Source organism: Rutilus rutilus (genome assembly GCF_951802725.1).
Source record: "Rutilus rutilus genome assembly, chromosome: 22".
NCBI lineage: Eukaryota > Metazoa > Chordata > Actinopteri > Cypriniformes > Leuciscidae > Rutilus > Rutilus rutilus.
Window position 1 is genome coordinate 982,819 of NC_140227.1, and position 22,567 is coordinate 1,005,385.

The window sequence follows — 22,567 nt, forward strand, 5'->3', positions numbered from 1 at the left end:
GAATCTTGTTTTCCTCCTGATTTCCTCCATTGATTTAAGCACAAACTCACTTCATTTTCATCATTTTTTTTCCCATAAACAAGACTTAATATCTTCATTGATTTAGATATTTGTGCTGGAAAATAAGACGGAAGAGCTGCTTCATTTGCAGTGTGGAACATGAACTATGAAACTATGATTCATCTCGAAACGGTTTCTAAACCGCCTAAAAGACCATCTGAGTAAAGGACAAACAATCTGTTCTGATGTGGAAGCCAAACACTCACGAGGGACTTGAGCAAAACCCAAGCTGGATTGTGAAGCTTCTGAAGGATTTCGACTTGCACAACATCTAAGGACACGAACTTTCTCCCAATTACTTTTAATAGGAATGAGTTAATGTTAGATGGCTCTCCTGGGGGTTTTGCGGAGCTTCCTAACCGGATCAGGAAGGAACATGTTTTCTGTCAAGGCCTTCGCGTTCGCTACGACTGCGAATCCCGTGAAACGAAGGGAAGGGTCTTCCCTGTTCCTCGAGGTGGACCGGAAAGGGGGGAGAGGTTTAGTTGGGGTCACATCATCTACTGGGAAGCTGGTTTCCAGAGACCTTCAGAGCTCAGTGTTTAGTGTCTTCCTGACAGAGTGAGTTACGGTCTCTGATAGCGACGCATTTCTCCGAGAACCTTCTGGACTTCACCCTGAGCTCTGCGCTTCGTATCGCACACTCGTTTATGGACATTGTCACATTGCATCACAGTTGTAATTAAACCAGCAGAAGATAAGACTCACATTCACACGAGCAGAGCAGATCTCAGTGTGAAGAGCTCACAAAACCACAAAACCAGAACTCACTGCAGTCCGAAGGTGCAAAAGTATGTGAACTTCATTTCAATTTCATTTGATCCGTGCAATTAAAACGGGACCGTCAGTTCTGTCTGTCATCTGCACGAATAGCGTCTCAGTCACTCACTAAAAAACACTAAACCGTTGCTGACAAAGACTTCATGTTCTGAATTCTCATGTGAAATATCAGTATTTAAATATTGCTTGCAGAAGGCAAACCACAAGCTCATTTGATAGTTGGGAATAAAGAAATGAGGCTTAAATGACGAACGAAGCGGGTCACGCTTTACTTTAGCCTGGATTATGGTCAAATTCTGGATGCGATTTTTAGGATTTTCCTAATTGGATTCAATACAATTCACGAAAAATTGCACTATGAAAAAAAAAAAAAATCTGTATATAGTTTAATATTAATACTTCTCACACAGTGCAGCAAAAAGAAACTATTTTTAAAACTACATTGAACAATTATTTTTAACTATTTGTTGTAAAAAATGATGTGAATATTATAAACAGTATTGCAAATATTTTTTAGTATAATTAAGATTTGTATTTTATTTGAAATGTTTCTATGTTTGTGTGTCTGCCACATGCGTGCGTGAATGTAAATCCGTCAGAGTGTGGATGAGAAATTGAAATAAAAGTAGTATTTTGTGTCTGTGCAGCCGCGGTTAACCGTCAGAGCAGATTTTCAACACAATCCACAAAACTTTGCATGCATGTTCATGACCTTAAATGAGAAATTGTCTAAAAAAATGGCAAGGTTAACCAGTATTTCCGTCAACTTGCGGGTCAATTATGTATAATGTATTTTTAATGCATGTTGCAATGCATTACATCATTTCACAAATAATTGTAACTAAAGTTCAAATGCATTATGTTCATATCTGCATATCATCTGCATATCTGGAATGGCTTGTTTGCCATGTGTTTCAATGCATTAAGGTGTGTTCGATGAATAGAAAAGAAATTATGTATTTTTACTGGGCAATTATTCATACAAGACCATTCAAGTCATTAAAAGGCATACTGTAATTCATAATTTTATAATGCATTATATATAAATATAAGCTGCAGTTTTACTTTAAAAATCCCCAGATTTCAACGTAAACAGCACTACACCGACACTTCTCAATGCAAATCAACACTGGAGGGAAAGCACACACACACACACACACACACACACACACACACACACACACCGTGTGTATATATACATGCAACCCACAAAAGCATCTGCCTTCATGTATGCAATGGTGCCATAACTGGTTCTCTGAGCTGAAGTTCCAGCCCACTGAACTGTAAAGCGAAGGAGGCGTGTGTGTGTGTGTGTGTGTGTGTGTGTGTGTGTGTGTGTGTGTGTGTAAAGGTGCGGCTTATGGCCACTAATGAAGTAAATGCTTCTGTATAATCCTGCAATCTGTGTAGAAACACGTGCAAGATAACACACTAGAGCATATCTGAGCCGTTTCAAAAGAGACACAATCCATCATCTTTACGCTGAAACCAAACAGCCACTCCTGTGAATACACACACACACACATGCGCACACACACACACACACACACACACACACACACACACACACACACACACACACACACACACACACACCGCAGTAGTTTTCAGTGCACTAAATGAGCAAAGTGCAGCAGTTTTAGCATTAAATCAGTGTAAACAGTGTTTCTGCTGCGATTTCCACACTTTACATTTATGACAACAGGGTGAAGTCCATCAGTGTGTTATATAACAGCTCAGACTGTCTCGTGTGTGTCTCTCTCTATACTGTACGAGCTTTAAACACCACAACGTCTCAAAACACACGCAGAACCAGATTCAAGGTCGCATTTAAACAAAGAAAGTTTAGGATGTAAACGTGTAAAACACACAAACACACAAACTCAAAATGAAGAAATCTTGTAGACGGGTGATCAAATGGAAGATCTTTGTGCTTTCACTGAATTACAAGATGCTTTTGTTTCATTTTTTAACATTCTTACACTATTAATACAGTTTGTAATGAAAAATTCATATTAAAATAGAAACCAGAATCATTTTCACTAGTCTAGACTTTTGGACTGTATACGCAAACACACACACACACACACACACACACACACACACACACACACACACACACACACACACACACACACACACAAACATAATGACGACACAAACAACATACATGGGAAAAACTTGAACACACACATCACAATGACACACACAAACACACACACACACACACACACACACACACACACACACACACACACACACACACACATAAACAAACAAACAAACAAACACACACACACACACAAACACAAACGTAATGACGACACAAACAACATTCATGAGACAAACATGAACACACACATCACAACAACGACACACACAATCATTCTCTGAGTCCGAGTGACAAACTTTTCAATTTCCATTTTCAGTTTCTGTTTTTCTTTTTCTTTTTTGTTCTGGTTCTCCCACTTGCAGGATTTCTATTTAAAAGCACAGAGAGTCTGCATGAGCGAACTGACCTCAGATTAGCAGCTAAAGCAGAATTAGACATTTACTGACCCCTCTTTCTTTTTAATTTCGCAATTTGTGTTTGCATCATAAATGTCATACGGTTCTTTGATTTCCTTAAATAACTTCAGGCCAGACATTGTGCGTCGACAGCGATTTGAGTCTGTCACAAGAATCTGACTTTAGTTCTTCAATTAAACTCTGCTTACACCAGCAAACATCTGATTTTCTTCTTTATGGATGTGTTTGTGTAGGTCAACATGTAGAAACTCATTTACTGTGTGTTGAGGAGCGATAACACGTGTTCATCTCGGCAGATCACAAACAAGTTCATAATCATATAGCAATATCATATTACACATGCGCAATCTCAACCAATCAAATAAATACACAGAAATCTGTTTTTTTTTTGTAAAAATGACAGAAGTTTTACTCACTCAAAACCAAATCTTAGTTTGCAAAGTAAAGGCTCACTTTAGAGAAAAATCTAAATCTAAATCTCAATTTATTGTTTAAAATCCAATCTCTGCAGAACTGATTAGAAGAAAGTTTTAAATAAAGAATATATTGCATATAGTGACCCCAGCATGTATTTGGACATTTATGAGAAACATAAAACAAAACAAAACATCAATATTAATAATAGTTTTGTCAGAACTAACATGTTATTTGAATCAGTTGTTGTTGTGCAGATTTTTAGTGGATTTATGAAGTCAGATCTCAAGTTCACAGCATGTTCCACCAAGCACAATAAACCATAACCATAAACAAAATATTAACACTATTGTTTCATAATTTTAACCTATCAACCTAATTTATTATTATTATTGTTATTAAAAAAAAATAAAAAAAAATCTAACACACAACGACATTCACTGTTTTGAGGCCTCTATGATAATCAATATTTACTGTAAATTATTCACTATGAAAGTCAAATGCTTTCCAGTAAACACATCAAACCTGGAAATGCTGATGAATTCTCAGCAAATATAAGTGTTGAAACTCACTCATAAACAGAACAGCACATAGTAAAACCTTTAAAACGAACCTCTCCTATTAAACACACACGCTTTTCAGTTAATTCCCAGATCCTCAGAGTTCATCTCAAACCCCATGTGTTCGTATAAAGCGATATTAATGTCCCAGTGGACACTTACCCGCAGTAAATGATGTTTTTTTGATATTGAAGCGTCTGTGCAGCATTAATGCAGTGAGAGATCTTCAGGATATTCACCTGTGCTCACTAGAGCTGGTCTGAAGTGCACTGACCTGTAGGGGTCTGAAGGTGTTCACTGACTCTCCTCCTCCCGCTGCTGTCTGTCGAGTGTGTGTGTGTGTGTGTGTGTGTGTCGCAGGAGTTTCCCTGCTGTCCGGGTTCGGGTCGGTGGGTTACAGGCTCAAACACTCAGTCAGTGTGTGTGTGTGTGTGTGTGGAGAGAATATAAGGCGCAAAGATAGAATTCATGGCGCTGTGTCAAAACACAGCGAGCTTCCTAACTAGACAGCATTTTGAGGGAATATATCCGTGCATGCTCTCTCTCTCTCTCTCTCTCTCTCTCTCTCTCTCTCTCTCTCTCTCTCTCTCTCTCTCTCTCTCTCTCTCTCTCCCACACACACACACACGCGCGCGTGCGTCTATAAAGATTCCGTGCATTAAACTATAGGCCTATTATACGCTGCACACTTATAGTGATCAAGCATTCTGTAATTTAAAGACATGAATGTTCCAAACGATTTAGATTAAATATTCTCAAAATGCTTCAAATTTAATGCCCAAAAAAATGACTTTTGGATCAGATAAATGTGACTAAATATGCTAAATCATTGTTTTGCATTAAACCCGTGAAGATGGCTAAGCCGTCTAGTTAGTGAGCTCCGTGTGTTTCGCGACACCGCCTCTGTTTCTCCTCCCATCTGGAACACCTTTGGAGCGCGTGGATAAACGCGGAAGAGCCGAAGAAATCAGCGCAGAGTTATTATCTTCCATAACTGTACACTATATCACTCCACCTGTTGTCAGCGAAAAATGTCACCACGAAAAAATCTTCAAGCACTAAAACTGGCAATTTGGGCATTTAGACAAATTTCGTTTCCAATTTTATCGATGCAAAATAAAAAAGTTTGAAAGTTTCATTTGATGTGATCGTGGAAGCTTGCAAACAGTTAACTCAAATCATGTTTCGCAACTCTCTTCAGTGAATATATTCATGAGAGTGGTCAGTTTCTCTCACTCTAAATCACTTTCTGAAATCTACTGTAATGACACAGCAATCAGTTGATGTCAGTATATTGCATCATTGATTCACATGACCATAAGTTTAGATAATGTGTAATAAAGATGTGGAAACTGAAGGTCTGACGGGTTTGAGTCTCTATAGCATCATCAGTCATATGACTGGACTGTGTGTGAGTAAGAAATGGGTTTGTGTGTGTGTGTGTCTAAATGTGTTTAATCAGCAAGATTATAATTACTTACTGACCTTACAGACATCCCGTTTGAAAATCTCATTGAGATATAGTTTTGCATACATGTGTTTTTCTCTTGATTTACATCATTATCGGGCCTGTGTACTGTAGCTCTCGAGTCTTGTGGCAAATTAGTGGGAATGACTTGAAATGATTAGTTTAGTTTGCTGGATGGAATATGTAAACAGGCTGAATATTATTAACAGTTAGCAAAAATATTAGTCCCCTACTGCCACCTTCTGGAAACTCATATTCTCTAAGATTCATAAAAAGGCTATGGAAGTAAAGACATGGCAAATGTTTTTGAAACAAAAAAGCTTGTTGAATTGCACTAATTAAAAAAAAATAAAAAATGCATTGCATTAACCAAAATTATTCTATTAAATTATTCTCTACCTTCTATCAGAAAAAAAACCAACAACATGAATTTCTTTCCTTTTTTTGAAACCCAAATGGCCAGGGAATTGGTCTTTGCACTTACAAGTGTTCACTTACTTAAAAAAGTGTTTGTTAACCCCATTGCATATTAAGTGGTAACACTTTACAGTAAGGTTCATTAGTTAATGTATTAACTAACATGAACTAACATTGAGTAATACATTTGTTACAGTATTTATGAATCTTTGTTAACGTTAGTTAATAAAAAATACAGCTGTTCATTGTTTGTTCATGTTAGTTCACAGTGCATTAAATTAAGTTATGAGAACTTGACAGTTCCACATTACCTCATTTTTTTTTTTACCTCATTTACTTAACAGTTTTAAGGCAACAGGTTTCCAATTGTTTTAAAAAACTAAGTCAACTGATCTATTTTTACAGTGTGGTTGAGTCCTAAAAATATGAAGAAACAAACATAAACTGCCAAAGGTTTACAAACACATGCATAACAGTGCTTTAGCTGAATGCACATATAATGGACAGAATGCAAACGGTATGTCAGTGGAATGATGCGCCACATGTTTATTGACACTTTACAGAGGAAACAATCATCACCGGGTCATGCAAAGCATTATCACTGCGCACAAAGAAAACACAACATGAACAGTGTGACGCCGGAATAAACATATATTCAACTTAAACTCCTGAGATGTTAAACGTACAGTACGATACAATATGCAGAGATACTATAAACATGGCACTCATGAACATCTTGACAGGTTGATACGTGTTGGATGCCGCTAAAATATTCCACTGAAATCCCACCAACCGCTGCGTTGAAACCGACCAGTCCAAGCATTGATTATTATAGGAAACTTGAATAGGAAAGTGCTTTATAAAGATCCCGAGGTATTGTTGAGCGGTAACACTTTACAGTAAGGTTCATTAGTTAACATTAGTTAACCACATTAGTTAGCATGAACTAATAATGAACTGCACTTATACAGCATTTAGTAATCTTTGTTTATGTTAATTTCACCATTTACTAATAATAATGCACTGTGAACTAACATGAACAAACAATGAACAGCGATATTTGTATTAACAAAGATGAACAAATACAGTAACAAATGTATTGCTCATGGTTAGTGAATACTAATGTTACAGTAATTAATGAACCTTATTGTAAACTGTTAGCTGTCGAACTAATGTCTTACTGGCTAATGCTTACAACACACCAACTTGTTACACACACACACACGCACACACACACTACAGGGGATAAACAAGGGAAACTAGTCACAAATATTAGTCTCTGGGTAAAGAAAACACACTTTCACGATACAGCTACAACATCGAGGGTTACAGACGACTTCAGCGTTCTCCGGCCTCCTGTAACTGATCGCTTTAGATTCATCCCTCCTCTTATAAATCCCAGTGTTTCGACTCCAAAATGTAGACGCCAACACTGAACATCACGCTAACCTTCATTAGTAACACTCGGATAATTACAGCAGAGTTGGGAGGAGGGGTTAAATGTACACAGCTACATGGAGTCCCTGGCCACCATTTTGTCAACCATTGTGTTGTTAGTCAGAGAACAGGCTGGCGAAAGACTTTCGCAAGTTTCGGATGGTCTCCGCCTTAGTTTCGTCCTCGTTGCTGGAGCGGAAGGTGTCGCCAAAGGCGTTGAAGGCATTGGTCAAAGACTGGGATTTGCTGCAAAACAGCGGAAAAGCAGAAGCAAAATTAGATCATCTAACTTTAGGATTACGCCTTCATTTGGGCCTCGTCCACACTAATACGTTTACGGTTTGAAAACGCATCTTTTTCTCTCCGTTTTGTTTTTTCCGTCCACTCTGAGACAGCGTTTTTATTAATGAAAACAAAGCTTTTTGAAAACGCTGTCCAAAGTGGATAAATTTGAAAACGGTGTGTCCGTGTTGTAGTGTGGACCGTGAAACCGGAGGAATTTAAAAACGATGACGTAAGTTTAGTCATGTGACACATGTTGTACCAATAGATATTGTGCCTGTTATCTGCTGTTCACTTTCAAACTGTTGCTGAAATATGTTACTTTGCACACTCTTCATATAGAAATTTAGCGTGAATTTAGCGTTTTCCGACGTTTCAGTGTGGATTTTGGAACAAACTTTTGGAAAACGCCTGAAACCGCTAGTGTGAACGGAGGGCTTTTTAAGACGAAAACAGCGTTTTCAAATGTAACCGGATTAATGTAGACGTAGCGCACGAGAGTAAGGTGTTGAAGTAGAGGAGCTCACTCCCACTCATCGAGATTCACCTTCCTGCAGAGATTTTAACTCTGAACTGGACCAATCGCAGGATTCGGGTTCACTGCAAAGAAGGAGCGGTGGAACAGAGCTGAATCCTGCAGGAACTTAAGGCTGTATTCCAACTCGCATATTATGGGCCCTAATTTAATGATCTAAGCGCATGGTTTAAAGCGCACAGCGCAAGTGCACTTAGAGCGAGTCCGAATCCACTTTTGCTTGTTTAACGACGGGAAAAATGGTCGGCGCTCCCGGCGCATGGTCGTCTCTATTCACTTAATTAGTAATGGGTGTGTTTTGGGCGTAACGTGCAATAAACCAATCATCTCCCATTCCCTTTAAAAGCCAGTTGCGCTCGCGCCATGGCGGATTCGCTATTTACATGGTGGAATTTGCAAGCGGAAAAACTGAACGATTCTCTTGCAAGGAAACGGATCTGCTCGTGTGCGAGGTTAAAGCTGTGTGAGTGTGTGTGTGTGTGTGTGAGGTTAAAGTGTAAGCAAAACATCTACGTGACAAAGTGTACGTGCGTTGTGGACCCGCCTATAGGCTCATTGTACTAATGTGCCGTTAACATAACAAAACAAATACTGCGCCATTGACTTTAGACTAGGTTTTGTTGGTCAATGGCTCAGTCTATTTCAGTTCCTGAAAAATAGTAACGGTCCATCAATGCGCCTGAACACACACCTGGTTTTCAGACCAGCAGCTCATGGGTGCATAAATAGGGCAAAAATGCATTTGCTATTTGAAAATGAAAACTGCGTCAGGCTGAAACTAGGAAAACACACTTGTGTCGCGCCTGACGCTGCATTGCACCGGATGTATGATAGGGTCCTGTATCATGTTAGGATTAGCACAGGGTGCCAGACTCGGTCCTGAAGGGCCACAGCCCTTCAACCCTTATTAAATACACCTGATCTGGCTAATCAAGTCCTTCAGGAAACTACAGGTATGTTTGTCGGCACGGGGTCGGAACTAAACTCTGTAGGATTGTGGCCCTCCAGGAGCTGAGTTTGAAAATATAATGTCTATGCAAGAGAACTGATTTGCATTGTTTCTTCAACTTTGGCATATTGGCTCACTAAAGCCCTATTCGGACAGTAATTGTTTCTCATGGGGTCTCATAAGGTATTATCAACATTTACAGGGTTAGTCTGTGATATTATTGCTGTCTGAATCCAGAATGTCAGTGTTTTTCTCGAACTGAACTCGGGTTCGGAACAGGCAATCGAACCAAGTGTGAAAGTGCCCTAAGTGTCGTCTGAATCCACATTTCTGAGTTTACAAGAAGAGTTCTCTTCAAAACTCACTGTTTTTGACCACTGCTGAACACCGTACGTGCGATAACTGTTGCGCTTTACTGTAATCTGCATGCATTTTAAAGATGTACACTTTTATTACTGTAAATGCTGGAAAGTATTTACAAGAACAATATTTCATCAGCGCTCCACCTCAGCGAACAAAGAGGAGAAAAGCACGTAAACATTTGAAATGGGACGTTTTTGTGACAGCGATTATATATGAGAGAATTTTCAAATATGTAGGCCATTATGCACAACATTAAAAATACAAACCAAGCAGCTTTATTATTACCTCATGTAAATAAGAGGCTGCATTAACTTGTTTCTGATCATTTCCATATTTTTTAAATTACATCCTTTTGAGATAAAATGCAAGACAGAAAACATAGAATATAGCATACGCGCATCTAGCTTCCTATTTAAAAAAAAAAATTCTGTTTTTTTTTTACATTTTCAGAAACTTTTATTAAATAATTAAATAATAAATAGAACATTATTTTCCGATTATTAAATTAAATACGAATTTATTCGTATTATTCCAAGCATATGACATTTTATTTACAGCAGACGATCATGTGACTGATCACGTGAGCAGCGCGTTCGTGGGTTCGTGAGATCACACCATCAATATATCGTTATTTACAATCGAGTTTTATCACTGAGGTGCCATGCTAATTTATTTTTAATTTAATTAATTTATTCCACATGAGAAACAATTACAGTCGGAATAGGGCTGAAGTTAATATTTTACCATACGTACTTTTTTTTATAGCATTCAAAAAGTGGATGTGACTTAGCCGACATCTCCGGGAGAATAACTGCACATCCCTAGTGGAATTTCACAATGTTTTCTTGCTAAAATGGACAGTTGCACTTTATTTAGATAGTCCACTTTAGACATTCTACTGATTAGAAGTAAAGGCGGGTGCACACTGTGCGATTTACAGTAGTCCTTTACGAGTGTTGTTTGTCAGACTGTACACTCTCACACACTCTGTGTCATTAATGTCAGACTGTACAATAAAAACGGACGCACGCAAGAAAACTTGTCTGGAGTTTTCCATCATCAATCAATGACACGTTCGGTGATGTGATCTGCATTACACGCGGGATTGAAATGGTGGCTACAAAGAAATCTTTAACGTTAATTTTGGTCATGGCTTGATTGAAAAACGAAGACGATTTGACGGTCGTCGTAGGAGAATCACTGCAGGACTGAGAGTCAAATCTTCTGACACTGACAGAATTTCGTCGTAGGTTAAATTTGATCTCAATGGTCATTAATCGGCTGTGGGTGAACATGTCAAACTAACGATCAAAGACTTCAGGTTTTAGCCTACGATCAGAGAATTCTTTAGGATTTGTCAAATTTGTCTCAGACGACCAAATCGTGGCCAAAATCGCACAGTGTGCACCGGCTTGACTTTGCAAACTACGTCGACTAATCTCAGGCTGAGACGTCACGTGGACTTCTGGCTGAACGTCTGATGCATGAGGCACACAGAACGGGAAACACTTCACGAGTTTTGAGGACATCATCTGATTGGTTGAATTCTACAGGATTTCCGGGAGACGTGTGCCGAGATGCCAAACCCCCTCATGGAAAAAGAAAGCCATCATGTTTACAACGCTTATCAGAATCAACTAAAAGCTGGATTTTCAAAAGTATGTAAAGTTTGCGCCATAGACTTTTTAAAATACCTCCAAGAGTTTTACATGCCAGTCTGTTATTGTATGGACATCAATGTTACATTTTCACATCCATAAACATGATGGCGATCAAAACGCACTGTGATTGGTTGCTTTGCCTGTCAGTCAGTCATATCACTTATAGTCAATCGTATGGAAGCTTGTTTCCGCCACAGAATAAAACATTTTAAAAGATAATTGCGACTTTTTATCTCACAATTGCGAGTTATAAAGTTCAATTTTAAGGAAGAAAATACTGACTTTTTCCCTCAGAATTGGGAGTTTATATCTCGCAATTGCGACTTTATATTACGCAATTCTGACTTTATAACTCACAATTCTGACTTTTAATATCTCACAATTCTGACTTTATATCTCGCAATTCTGACTTTATATCTCGCAATTCTGACTTTATATCTCGCAATTCTGACTTTATAACTCGCAATTCTGACTTTATATCTCGCAATTCTGACTTTATAACTCGCAATTGCGACTTTATATCTCGCAATTCTGACTTTATATCTCGCAATTCTGACTTTATATCTCGCAATTCTGACTTTATATCTCGCAATTCTGACTTTATATCTCGCAATTGCGACTTTATATCTCGCAATTCTGACTTTATATCTCGCAATTCTGACTTTATATCTCGCAATTCTGACTTTATATCTCGCAATTCTGACTTTATAACTCGCAATTCTGACTTTATATCTCGCAATTCTGACTTTATATCTCGCAATTCTGACTTTATATCTCGCAATTCTGACTTTATAACTCGCAATTGCGACTTTATATCACGCAATTCTGACTTTATATCTCGCAATTCTGACTTTATATCTCGCAATTCTGACTTTATATCTCGCAATTCTGACTTTATATCTCGCAATTCTGACTTTATATCTCGCAATTGCGACTTTATATCTCGCAATTCTGACTTTATATCTCGCAATTCTGACTTTATAACTCGCAATTGCGACTTTATATCTCGCAATTCTGACTTTATATCTCGCAATTCTGACTTTATATCTCGCAATTCTGACTTTATAACTCGCAATTACGACTTTATATCTCGCAATTCTGACTTTATATCTCGCAATTCTGACTTTATATCTCGCAATTCTGACTTTATAACTCGCAATTGCGACTTTATATCAAGCAATTCTGACTTTATATCTCGCAATTCTGACTTTATATCTCGCAATTCTGACTTTATATCTCGCAATTCTGACTTTATAACTCGCAATTGCGACTTTATATCACGCAATTCTGACTTTATATCTCGCAATTCTGACTTTATATCTCGCAATTCTGACTTTATATCTCGCAATTCTGACTTTATATCTCGCAATTCTGACTTTATATCTCGCAATTCTGACTTTATAACTCGCAATTGCGACTTTATATCTCGCAATTCTGACTTTATATCTCGCAATTCTGACTTTATAACTCGCAATTGCGACTTTATATCTCGCAATTCTGACTTTATATCTCGCAATTCTGACTTTATATCTCGCAATTCTGACTTTATAACTCGCAATTGCGACTTTATATCTCGCAATTCTGACTTTATATCTCGCAATTCTGACTTTATATCTCGCAATTCTGACTTTATAACTCGCAATTGCGACTTTATATCAAGCAATTCTGACTTTATATCTCGCAATTCTGACTTTATATCTCGCAATTCTGACTTTATATATCGCAATTCTGACTTTATAACTCGCAATTGCGACTTTATATCACGCAATTCTGACTTTATATCTCGCAATTCTGACTTTATATCTCGCAATTCTGACTTTATATCTCGCAATTCTGACTTTATATCTCGCAATTCTGACTTTATAACTCGCAATTGCGACTTTATATCTCGCAATTCTGACTTTATATCTCGCAATTCTGACTTTATAACTCGCAATTGCGACTTTATATCTCGCAATTCTGACTTTATATCTCGCAATTCTGACTTTATATCTCGCAATTCTGACTTTATAACTCGCAATTGCGACTTTATATCTCGCAATTCTGACTTTATATCTCGCAATTCTGACTTTATATCTCGCAATTCTGACTTTATAACTCGCAATTGCGACTTTATATCAAGCAATTCTGACTTTATATCTCGCAATTCTGACTTTATATCTCGCAATTCTGACTTTATAACTCGCAATTGCGACTTTATATCAAGCAATTCTGACTTTATATCTCGCAATTCTGACTTTATATCTCGCAATTCTGACTTTATATCTCGCAATTCTGACTTTATAACTCGCAATTGCGACTTTATATCACGCAATTCTGACTTTATATCTCGCAATTCTGACTTTATATCTCGCAATTCTGACTTTATATCTCGCAATTCTGACTTTATATCTCGCAATTCTGACTTTATATCTCGCAATTCTGACTTTATAACTCGCAATTGCGACTTTATATCTCGCAATTCTGACTTTATATCTCGCAATTCTGACTTTATAACTCGCAATTGCGACTTTATATCTCGCAATTCTGACTTTATATCTCGCAATTCTGACTTTATATCTCGCAATTCTGACTTTATAACTCGCAATTGCGACTTTATATCAAGCAATTCTGACTTTATATCTCGCAATTCTGACTTTATATCTCGCAATTCTGACTTTATAACTCGCAATTGCGACTTTATATCAAGCAATTCTGAGATAGAAAGTCAGAATTGCTAGATGTCAACTCGCAATTGTGAGGAAAAAAAGATTGTGAGATAAAAAGTTTCGAGATTCGAGTCGCAATTACCTATTTTTTTATTTATTCTGTGGCAGAAACAAGCTTCCATACATTAGAATGTCTGTTAGGGAGCAAAAAATGAAGCGTTAGCGGATATTAAGCAGACAGTCTACTAATACTTCAATGACTGGAAGTTGCAAAAGTTACTTGTAGTTAGTAGAATGTCTTAAGTGGACTATCGAAATAAAGAGGTACCATATGGACACACTTTGCAGCAAAATGATCTCCAAGCACTGAAGCAATAGTGAAAAGATTCTTACTTCAAGAGAGGATGGGTTGACTTCTGCTGGGGTTCAGGCTGATCCTCCACAGGAGGCTGGGATTGGGTGGGTTGTTCCGGGGCCGGAGTGGGAACAGGAGCAGGAACAGGAACAGGAGACTGGGAAGGAGTCGCTCTAACTGGGGCTGATGGTGCTTCAGATGGAGGTCTGACTTGCTCTCTGAGCACTGGTTTAGGCTGGAGCTGGGGTTTAGCTGGTGAAGGGGGTTTAATGGGGACCTTAGCTGGGGATTGCTCTTGATCTGGCTGGGTCTGACCAGGACTCGGATCTGCGGGTTTTGGGATGGCCTTGGTGGGGGGTGGGGTTTGGGGCTTCGGCTGGATCTGAGGCTTGGAGTTCCTCCGAGCTGGGGGCACTGGTTTTGGGGGAAGGGGTTTGGGGGGTAGTGGTTTTGGGGGCAGTTCAGTTGGCTTCCCTGGAGTGGGTTCGGGTGCTGCTTGAGCCTGGGGTTTGGGCTGCTGGGTGGTGGGTGGTAGAGTTGGGGTTGGGCCTGGTTTGGGCACTGGTTCCTGGGCAGGGACTGGCTCAGGTGTAGGCTCTTGACTCTTAGGCTGTGGTTCTTGGGGTTTCACTGCCCCCCCTAGGTTCAGTACAAAACAGAGTCATCATATTATACATTTTTGTAAACACTGAAGCTTGCAAGATGGTTTTAAATCCAGCACCAGAAACATTGCATGATTTATGATAAAGAATTAAGGCGCCCCCACGACTGGCCAAAGTAACCATACAAAGGATATTGCCCAAGGTAAGGAATAAGGATAGTCATGTCCACAAAGCAAAAGGAAATTGCTTTTAGTCCAAACAAGCAGAATGAAACAGACAGGGGTGTGTTTCCCGTACAACGGCGTAACTCGCTGCTCCACTACAATAGTACGATGCATCGTTGAAGAAATCATCTAGCTAGTCACGACTGTTCCCCAAAACCGTATTGGTCGTTCAACCACCGCAAGTGTTGGAGTAATAATACTTTTAATGAATCTGTTTGAGACTGAATTAACGCGAGATGTTTCATTATAAATTACGAACATGACATCTGAGGAATATTTCTCATTTTTCTCAGTTATTTTGCTTTATTTCCAGATTCAATCATAGACTCGTTCTTACACTAGAGCTCGTTCACACATGCGCACTCTTCAACAACAACGCTTTAAATCTCTCGACAAACTAAAAGACGTAAATGACATTTGCATGTGTTCTAAATAAAAGATATAGATTGCACTGAATGTCAGCTTGATTGTTTTGGATTTATTGAGTCCACATGTCATGAAAACAAGAAACTCTGCTTCTAACCACAGGTCCAGATCTAGATCTGTCGTTCTGAACACACAACTGTGAACGATGGTTTTGGGAAACACAGACTCGTTGAACTGCTGATAACGACAGAACTTGCGACTATAATTGGCTAACGATGCTTTCGGGAAACGCACCCCAGGACGGTTAGTTTGTAATAACTGCAGGTTCACAACAACAGATCATGCATACAGAAGAACCAAGACCCAGAGGTGGTATGCGCCGTCTTTAAAACAAAGACAGCTTTTCTTTTAGTTTTCACCCCTGGCCTTGATTGGGATGTGTTGCCTTGTATTGTTCCAGATATCATTTGTTGTGTGTTTTATACGTACCAAACATAAAGGACAACTGGGATACATGCAGGAACAGGGGAAATGTGGGAGATTATTTGTTCTCGTGTATGAGAGATAATGATAATGATCTAGTTGTGAGTGAGGTGTCTCTTGTTTGTTTAAAGAAATGCTTGATTATGTTTCCCGATATCTCACTATGAATGAGAATACACTGGGCTTTGACCCTTTTGAAAGTTTTGTGTCTTTCGTAAAGGGTATTCGTTTTGAAATGAGGTTCAGTAACACAGCACAGTAAGTCTGGAAAATGGGAGCTTTATTACTTTGGACATGAGGGGGAAAGACTAGATCTATATCAGACACAAATCACAGTTATAACCCAAGTACTGGATTTAAAGAGGCAGTGACATCAGCAAAGCCTATCAACCCAAGATAGTGGATATTAAATCACACACTATGGGACGCCACATCAGCATATAGAGATAGAGACCTGATTGTTCACAGCTGACATTTTTTCAGTATGCTCGATGAGTACATTCATTGATTTCATTAGTTATACTTTTCACACACAAAAATATTTCTTTGGTAATGCATGCAAATGATCTTAAGGTAACAGTTTCCATGCAATATAAAGACACATTTTCAACTCTGAACACAGATACCTCTCACGTGTGTTATAGATACCATCTTGCATGTTGATAAAACAGTTAAAAACATCAATATACAGAACAGGCACTACACTGAAAACAGCTCAGACGTCCCTGTTATACATATTCAGTCCAAGAACACCAAGCATTATGTCTTTAAAACTGGAAAAGCTCATTGTTGGTCAAATATTGCATTATTAAAATGTCAAGGCCAAATCTGTAGCACTATATTGGCTTATTTAATTGAACGTCTTTGCATAAAAAACACTGAATGGCTTAAAAGCGGTTCCTCGAAAATACCTCTAAGCAACACTATAAAACTGCATTGCATTCATGACGCGCCTCAGATCAGCTTTTAAACAGTCATAACAAAGATTATTGTAAGAGATCTGCAAAAAAGGAAATTTGCTTTCTTATTCGGGTGAAAGTCATAAAAGCATGGCCAGGCCACATTTCACGACAACATCGAAAGAAAAGAAAATATATTTTACAAAAAGAAAACGAAGCCACGTTAATTATTTTGCATTGTGACATTATTTTCATGACAAATTCTCATTAAGGTAAATCATCTAGACAATTAACTTTTGAGTTTTTTAGATTCCCATTACTGTAATGAAATCATTTCTTTAGTGCATTGCAATGTAAGTTTTTTTTTACAATCTTTAAAATAATCAGAAATAACAAATATCCTGTGATGCATTTTTTTTTATCTAATTATTATTAAACATGAAAATAATGCACACAAATGCAATGCAAAAAACCTCAATGGTTTTAAAATAGGCTTTATTTTCATTATGCAAAATATAAGTTCTTATATAATCTTGTGATTTTGGGGTGAAATATTAACATGTCAGGTTTCTTGTGATTGACTATTCCACTACAGTAGGTTATATATTGCTCATAAGGATATATATATATATATAACATAAGCTGACAGTCAAGAGTTCACGGGAGGACGGACTCATTCTCATTCTACTCTGAAACATTCCTGATGATTCCTGAAATTGACTGGCCTCAGATTGGAATGTAATGGCCATTCAGATTTAAGGAAATCCTTCAAATGTCTTTGTTTCCTCATGGTTATAATCTGTTAACGCACATCTTTCCCTCGCAGGTCAAGATGTTTTTTTTTGTCCACAAATCTTATTTTTATTTCATTTTGATAATATTTGTCTATTTTTTTATGCAATTTTATTTACCTTTAAATTACTAGATTTGATCAATAAATAATAAATAAATAGTAATTTAATCACATTCTTTCAACTTAAATTCAAAATAACTCACAATTTCATGCACAACCCTTTTATTTCAGCTCTAAATATCTCACATTGGGAGTCTTTGTCGACCTCTTGTGGAAAAATAAATAATATATCATGATATTTCATGACTCTAGATGGCCTTATATCTCTATATGGAGCAAATGAGCTGTTCCTCTGGGTCCTAAAGTCAGGTTCTCTTAAGTATGCATTCAGATACACATGTAGATATTATTAAATAGATTTTTGGTAAAGTTTTAGCATGTTTAGTTTGAATTTTGAGCATTTTTCAGGTTTTCTATGTGTACTGAAGCATTCCTCACATTCCACTCATTCCTAAGGGAGTCAGATTGACCCGCGAGGGAAGGATTTCTTACTTTTTTACAAAACTCATCAAATCCAGTCAATTTTCTTTTTTTTCTTCTTTTTTTGTATTCGTGGTTCAAGTGCGACAAAAGTCCTGAACCACCCTCTGATGAACACAATTTGTTTTTAATTTTTTAATTTCATAAGCCAGTCACGGGAGGACGAACATTCCTGATTCCTGAAATTGACTGGCCTCAGTTTGGAATGTAATGGCCATTCAGTTTTATTGAAATCCTTTAAATGTCTTTGTTTTCCTAATGTTATTATGTGTTAACAGTTCATCAGGCTAAACGAATATTTTCTTGGTAACATTGAGAAAGCAAATGTTTCAAAAGACACTTCTTTAGAAATCATGCTGGAAATACTGAAACCGCAAATCTTATTTAGTTAAAAACACATTTAAGATGTGAACACGAGGACATCACTCATGCAAAACCACAAACACTACGTTTGAATAAAAACATCACATGTATAACACACACACACACACACACACACACACACACACACACACACCTGAAAGCTAGACGATAAGGAACCACCCTTACTGAAATAAATCTTTCACAGTACATATTGAGCACACGGACACCACAGCACTGGACTTTAGGCACAGTTAGAATAGTTCTTGACCCCTGAAACCACACGACAAACAGTGACACACACACACACACACACACACAGCCATCGCAAGCGAACAACGACAGAACAGTGAACAGGGCAGAGAAACGACAGATTCTGAAGAGCACGAGCTCAAACTGCGGCATCTGTCCCTATCTGAACCTCAACCAGCACCAGGGAACTGAGCGCTCGAGTTATAGTGGTTTATCTGGGATTGTGGCAGTGGAAATCATTTTGCCTGGACTTGTTTTGGTCCGACAGCAACTCCATTACAGTCGAGAATGTACTGTAAACAACCTTGTGGAGGAGGACGCTGGCCGAGGGTCTTGTTGGGGTCAGTCAGGCTTTCTTTTAAGGCAGCGCTCTGTGAACACACACAAAGAAACCCTCAGTATTACTGGACATTTAAGATTACATTTGAAGCGCATTTCTGCTGATTCCACGCTAGGGGGCGACACTGGACACACACTGGACACACACTGGACACACACTGGACACACACTGGACACATGTACAACACTGGACACACACTGGACACATTTACAACACTGGACACACACTGGACACATTTGCAACACTGGACACACACTGGACACACACTGGACACATTTACAACACTGGACACACACTGGACACATGTACAACACTGGACACACACTGGACACATGTACAACACTGGACACACACTGGACACATGTACAACACTGGACACACACTGGACACATGTACAACACTGGACACACACTGGACACATGTACAACACTGGACACATGTACAACACTGGACACACACTGGACACATTTACAACACTGGACACACACTGGACACATTTGCAACACTGGACACACACTGGACACACACTGGACACATTTACAACACTGGACACATGTACAACACTCGACACACACTGGACACATTTGCAACACTGGACACACACTGGACACACACTGGACACATTTACAACACTGGACACACACTGGACACATGTACAACACTGGACACACACTGGACACATGTACAACACTGGACACACACTGGACACATGTACAACACTGGACACATGTACAACACTGGACACACACTGGACACATTTACAACACTGGACACACACTGGACACATTTGCAACACTGGACACACACTGGACACACACTGGACACATTTACAACACTGGACACATGTACAACACTGGACACATTTGCAACACTGGACACACACTGGACACATTTACAACACTGGACACACTGGACACACACTGGACACACACTGGACACATTTACAACACTGGACACATTTACAACACTCGACACACACTGGACACATTTACAGCACTCGACACACACTGGACACATTTACAACACTCGACACACACTGGACACATTTACAGCACTCGACACACACTGGACACACACTGGACACATTTACAACACTGGACACACACTGGACACACACTGGACACACACTGGACACATTTACAACACTGGACACACACTGGACACATTTACAACACTGGACACATTTACAACACTGGACACACACTGGACACACACTGGACACACACTGGACATATTTACAACACTGGACACATTTACAGCACTCGACACACACTGGACACATTTACAACACTCGACACACACTGGACACATTTACAACACTCGACACACACTGGACACATTTACAGCACTCGACACACACTGGACACATTTACAACACTCGACACACACTGGACACATTTACAACACTCAACACACACTGGACACATTTACAACACTGGACACACACTGGACACATTTACAGCACTCGACACACACTGGACACACACTGGACACATTTACAGCACTGGACACACACTGGACACATTTACAGCACTCGACACACACTGGACACATTTACAACACTCAACACACACTGGACACATTTACAACACTGGACACACACTGGACACATTTACAGCACTCGACACACACTGGACACACACTGGACACATTTAAAACACTGGACACACACTGGACACACACTGGACACACACTGGACACATTTACAACACTGGACACATTTACAGCACTCGACACACACTGGACACATTTACAACACTCGACACACACTGGACACATTTACAGCACTCGACACACACTGGACACATTTACAACACTGGACACACACTGGACACACACTGGACACATTTACAACACTGGACACATTTACAACACTCGACACACACTGGACACATTTACAACACTCGACACACACTGGACACATTTACAACACTCGACACACACTGGACACATTTACAACACTCGACACACACTCGACACATTTACAACACTCGACACACACTGGACACATTTACAACACTCGACACACACTGGACACATTTACAACAACTGGACACACACTGGACACACACTGGACACATTTCCAGCACTCGACACACACTGGACACATTTACAGCACTCGACACACACTGGACACATTTACAACACTCGACACACACTGGACACACACTGGACACACACTGGACACACACTGGACACACACTGGACACATTTACAGCACTCGACACACACTGGACACATTTACAACACTCAACACACTCGACACATTTACAACACTGGACACACACTGGACACATTTACAGCACTCGACACACACTGGACACACACTGGACACATTTACAACACTGGACACACACTGGACACACACTGGACACACACTGGACACACACTGGACACATTTACAACACTGGACACATTTACAGCACTCGACACACACTGGACACATTTACAACACTCGACACACACTGGACACATTTACAGCACTCGACACACACTGGACACATTTACAACACTGGACACACACTGGACACACACTGGACACACACTGGACACATTTACAACACTCGACACACACTGGACACATTTACAACACTCGACACACACTGGACACATTTACAACACTCGACACACACTGGACACACACTCGACACATTTACAACACTCGACACACACTGGACACATTTACAACACTCGACACACACTCGACACATTTACAACACTCGACACACACTGGACACATTTACAACACTCGACACACACTGGACACATTTACAACACTCGACACACACTGGACACATTTACAACACTGGACACACACTGGACACATGTACAACACTGGACACACACTGGACACATTTACAACACTGGACACATGTACAACACTGGACACACACTGGACACATTTACAACACTCGACACACACTGGACACATGTACAACACTGGACACATGTACAACACTGGACACATTTACAACACTCGACACACACTGGACACATTTACAACACTCGACACACACTGGACACATTTACAACACTCGACACACACTGGACACACACTGGACACACACTGGACACACACTGGACACATTTACAGCACTCGACACACACTGGACACATTTACAACACTGGACACACACTGGACACATTTACAACACTCGACACACACTGGACACATTTACAACACTCGACACACACTGGACACACACTGGACACACACTGGACACACACTGGACACATTTACAGCACTCGA

At 39.3% G+C, this 22,567-nt stretch overlaps 2 protein-coding genes across 3 annotated transcripts in view; both read right to left on the bottom strand.

Moving 5' to 3' along the window:
- Nucleotides 1-5,003, bottom strand: part of pparg (peroxisome proliferator-activated receptor gamma) — a 33,638-nt gene extending 28,635 nt beyond the window's left edge. The window contains exon 1 of one of the 2 annotated variants that reach the window (XM_084395980.1): nt 4,618-5,003. Coding sequence is in view for 1 of the 2 variants with exons in the window: in XM_084395979.1 (XP_084252105.1) it covers nt 4,506-4,551 (46 nt within the window). In the remaining variant the exon portion in view is untranslated. Of the gene's footprint in view, nt 1-4,505 lie in introns of both variants that reach the window. The other variant, XM_084395979.1, reaches the window with a different exon arrangement.
- Nucleotides 5,004-6,745: 1,742 nt separating this feature from the next.
- syn2b (synapsin IIb) overlaps nt 6,746-22,567 on the bottom strand; it is a 100,948-nt gene continuing 85,126 nt past the window's right edge. The window contains 3 exon segments of the mRNA XM_084394798.1: nt 6,746-7,911; nt 14,497-15,097; nt 19,282-19,348. Of these exon segments, the coding sequence (XP_084250924.1) occupies nt 7,782-7,911; nt 14,497-15,097; nt 19,282-19,348 (798 nt within the window). The 3' untranslated portion in view covers nt 6,746-7,781.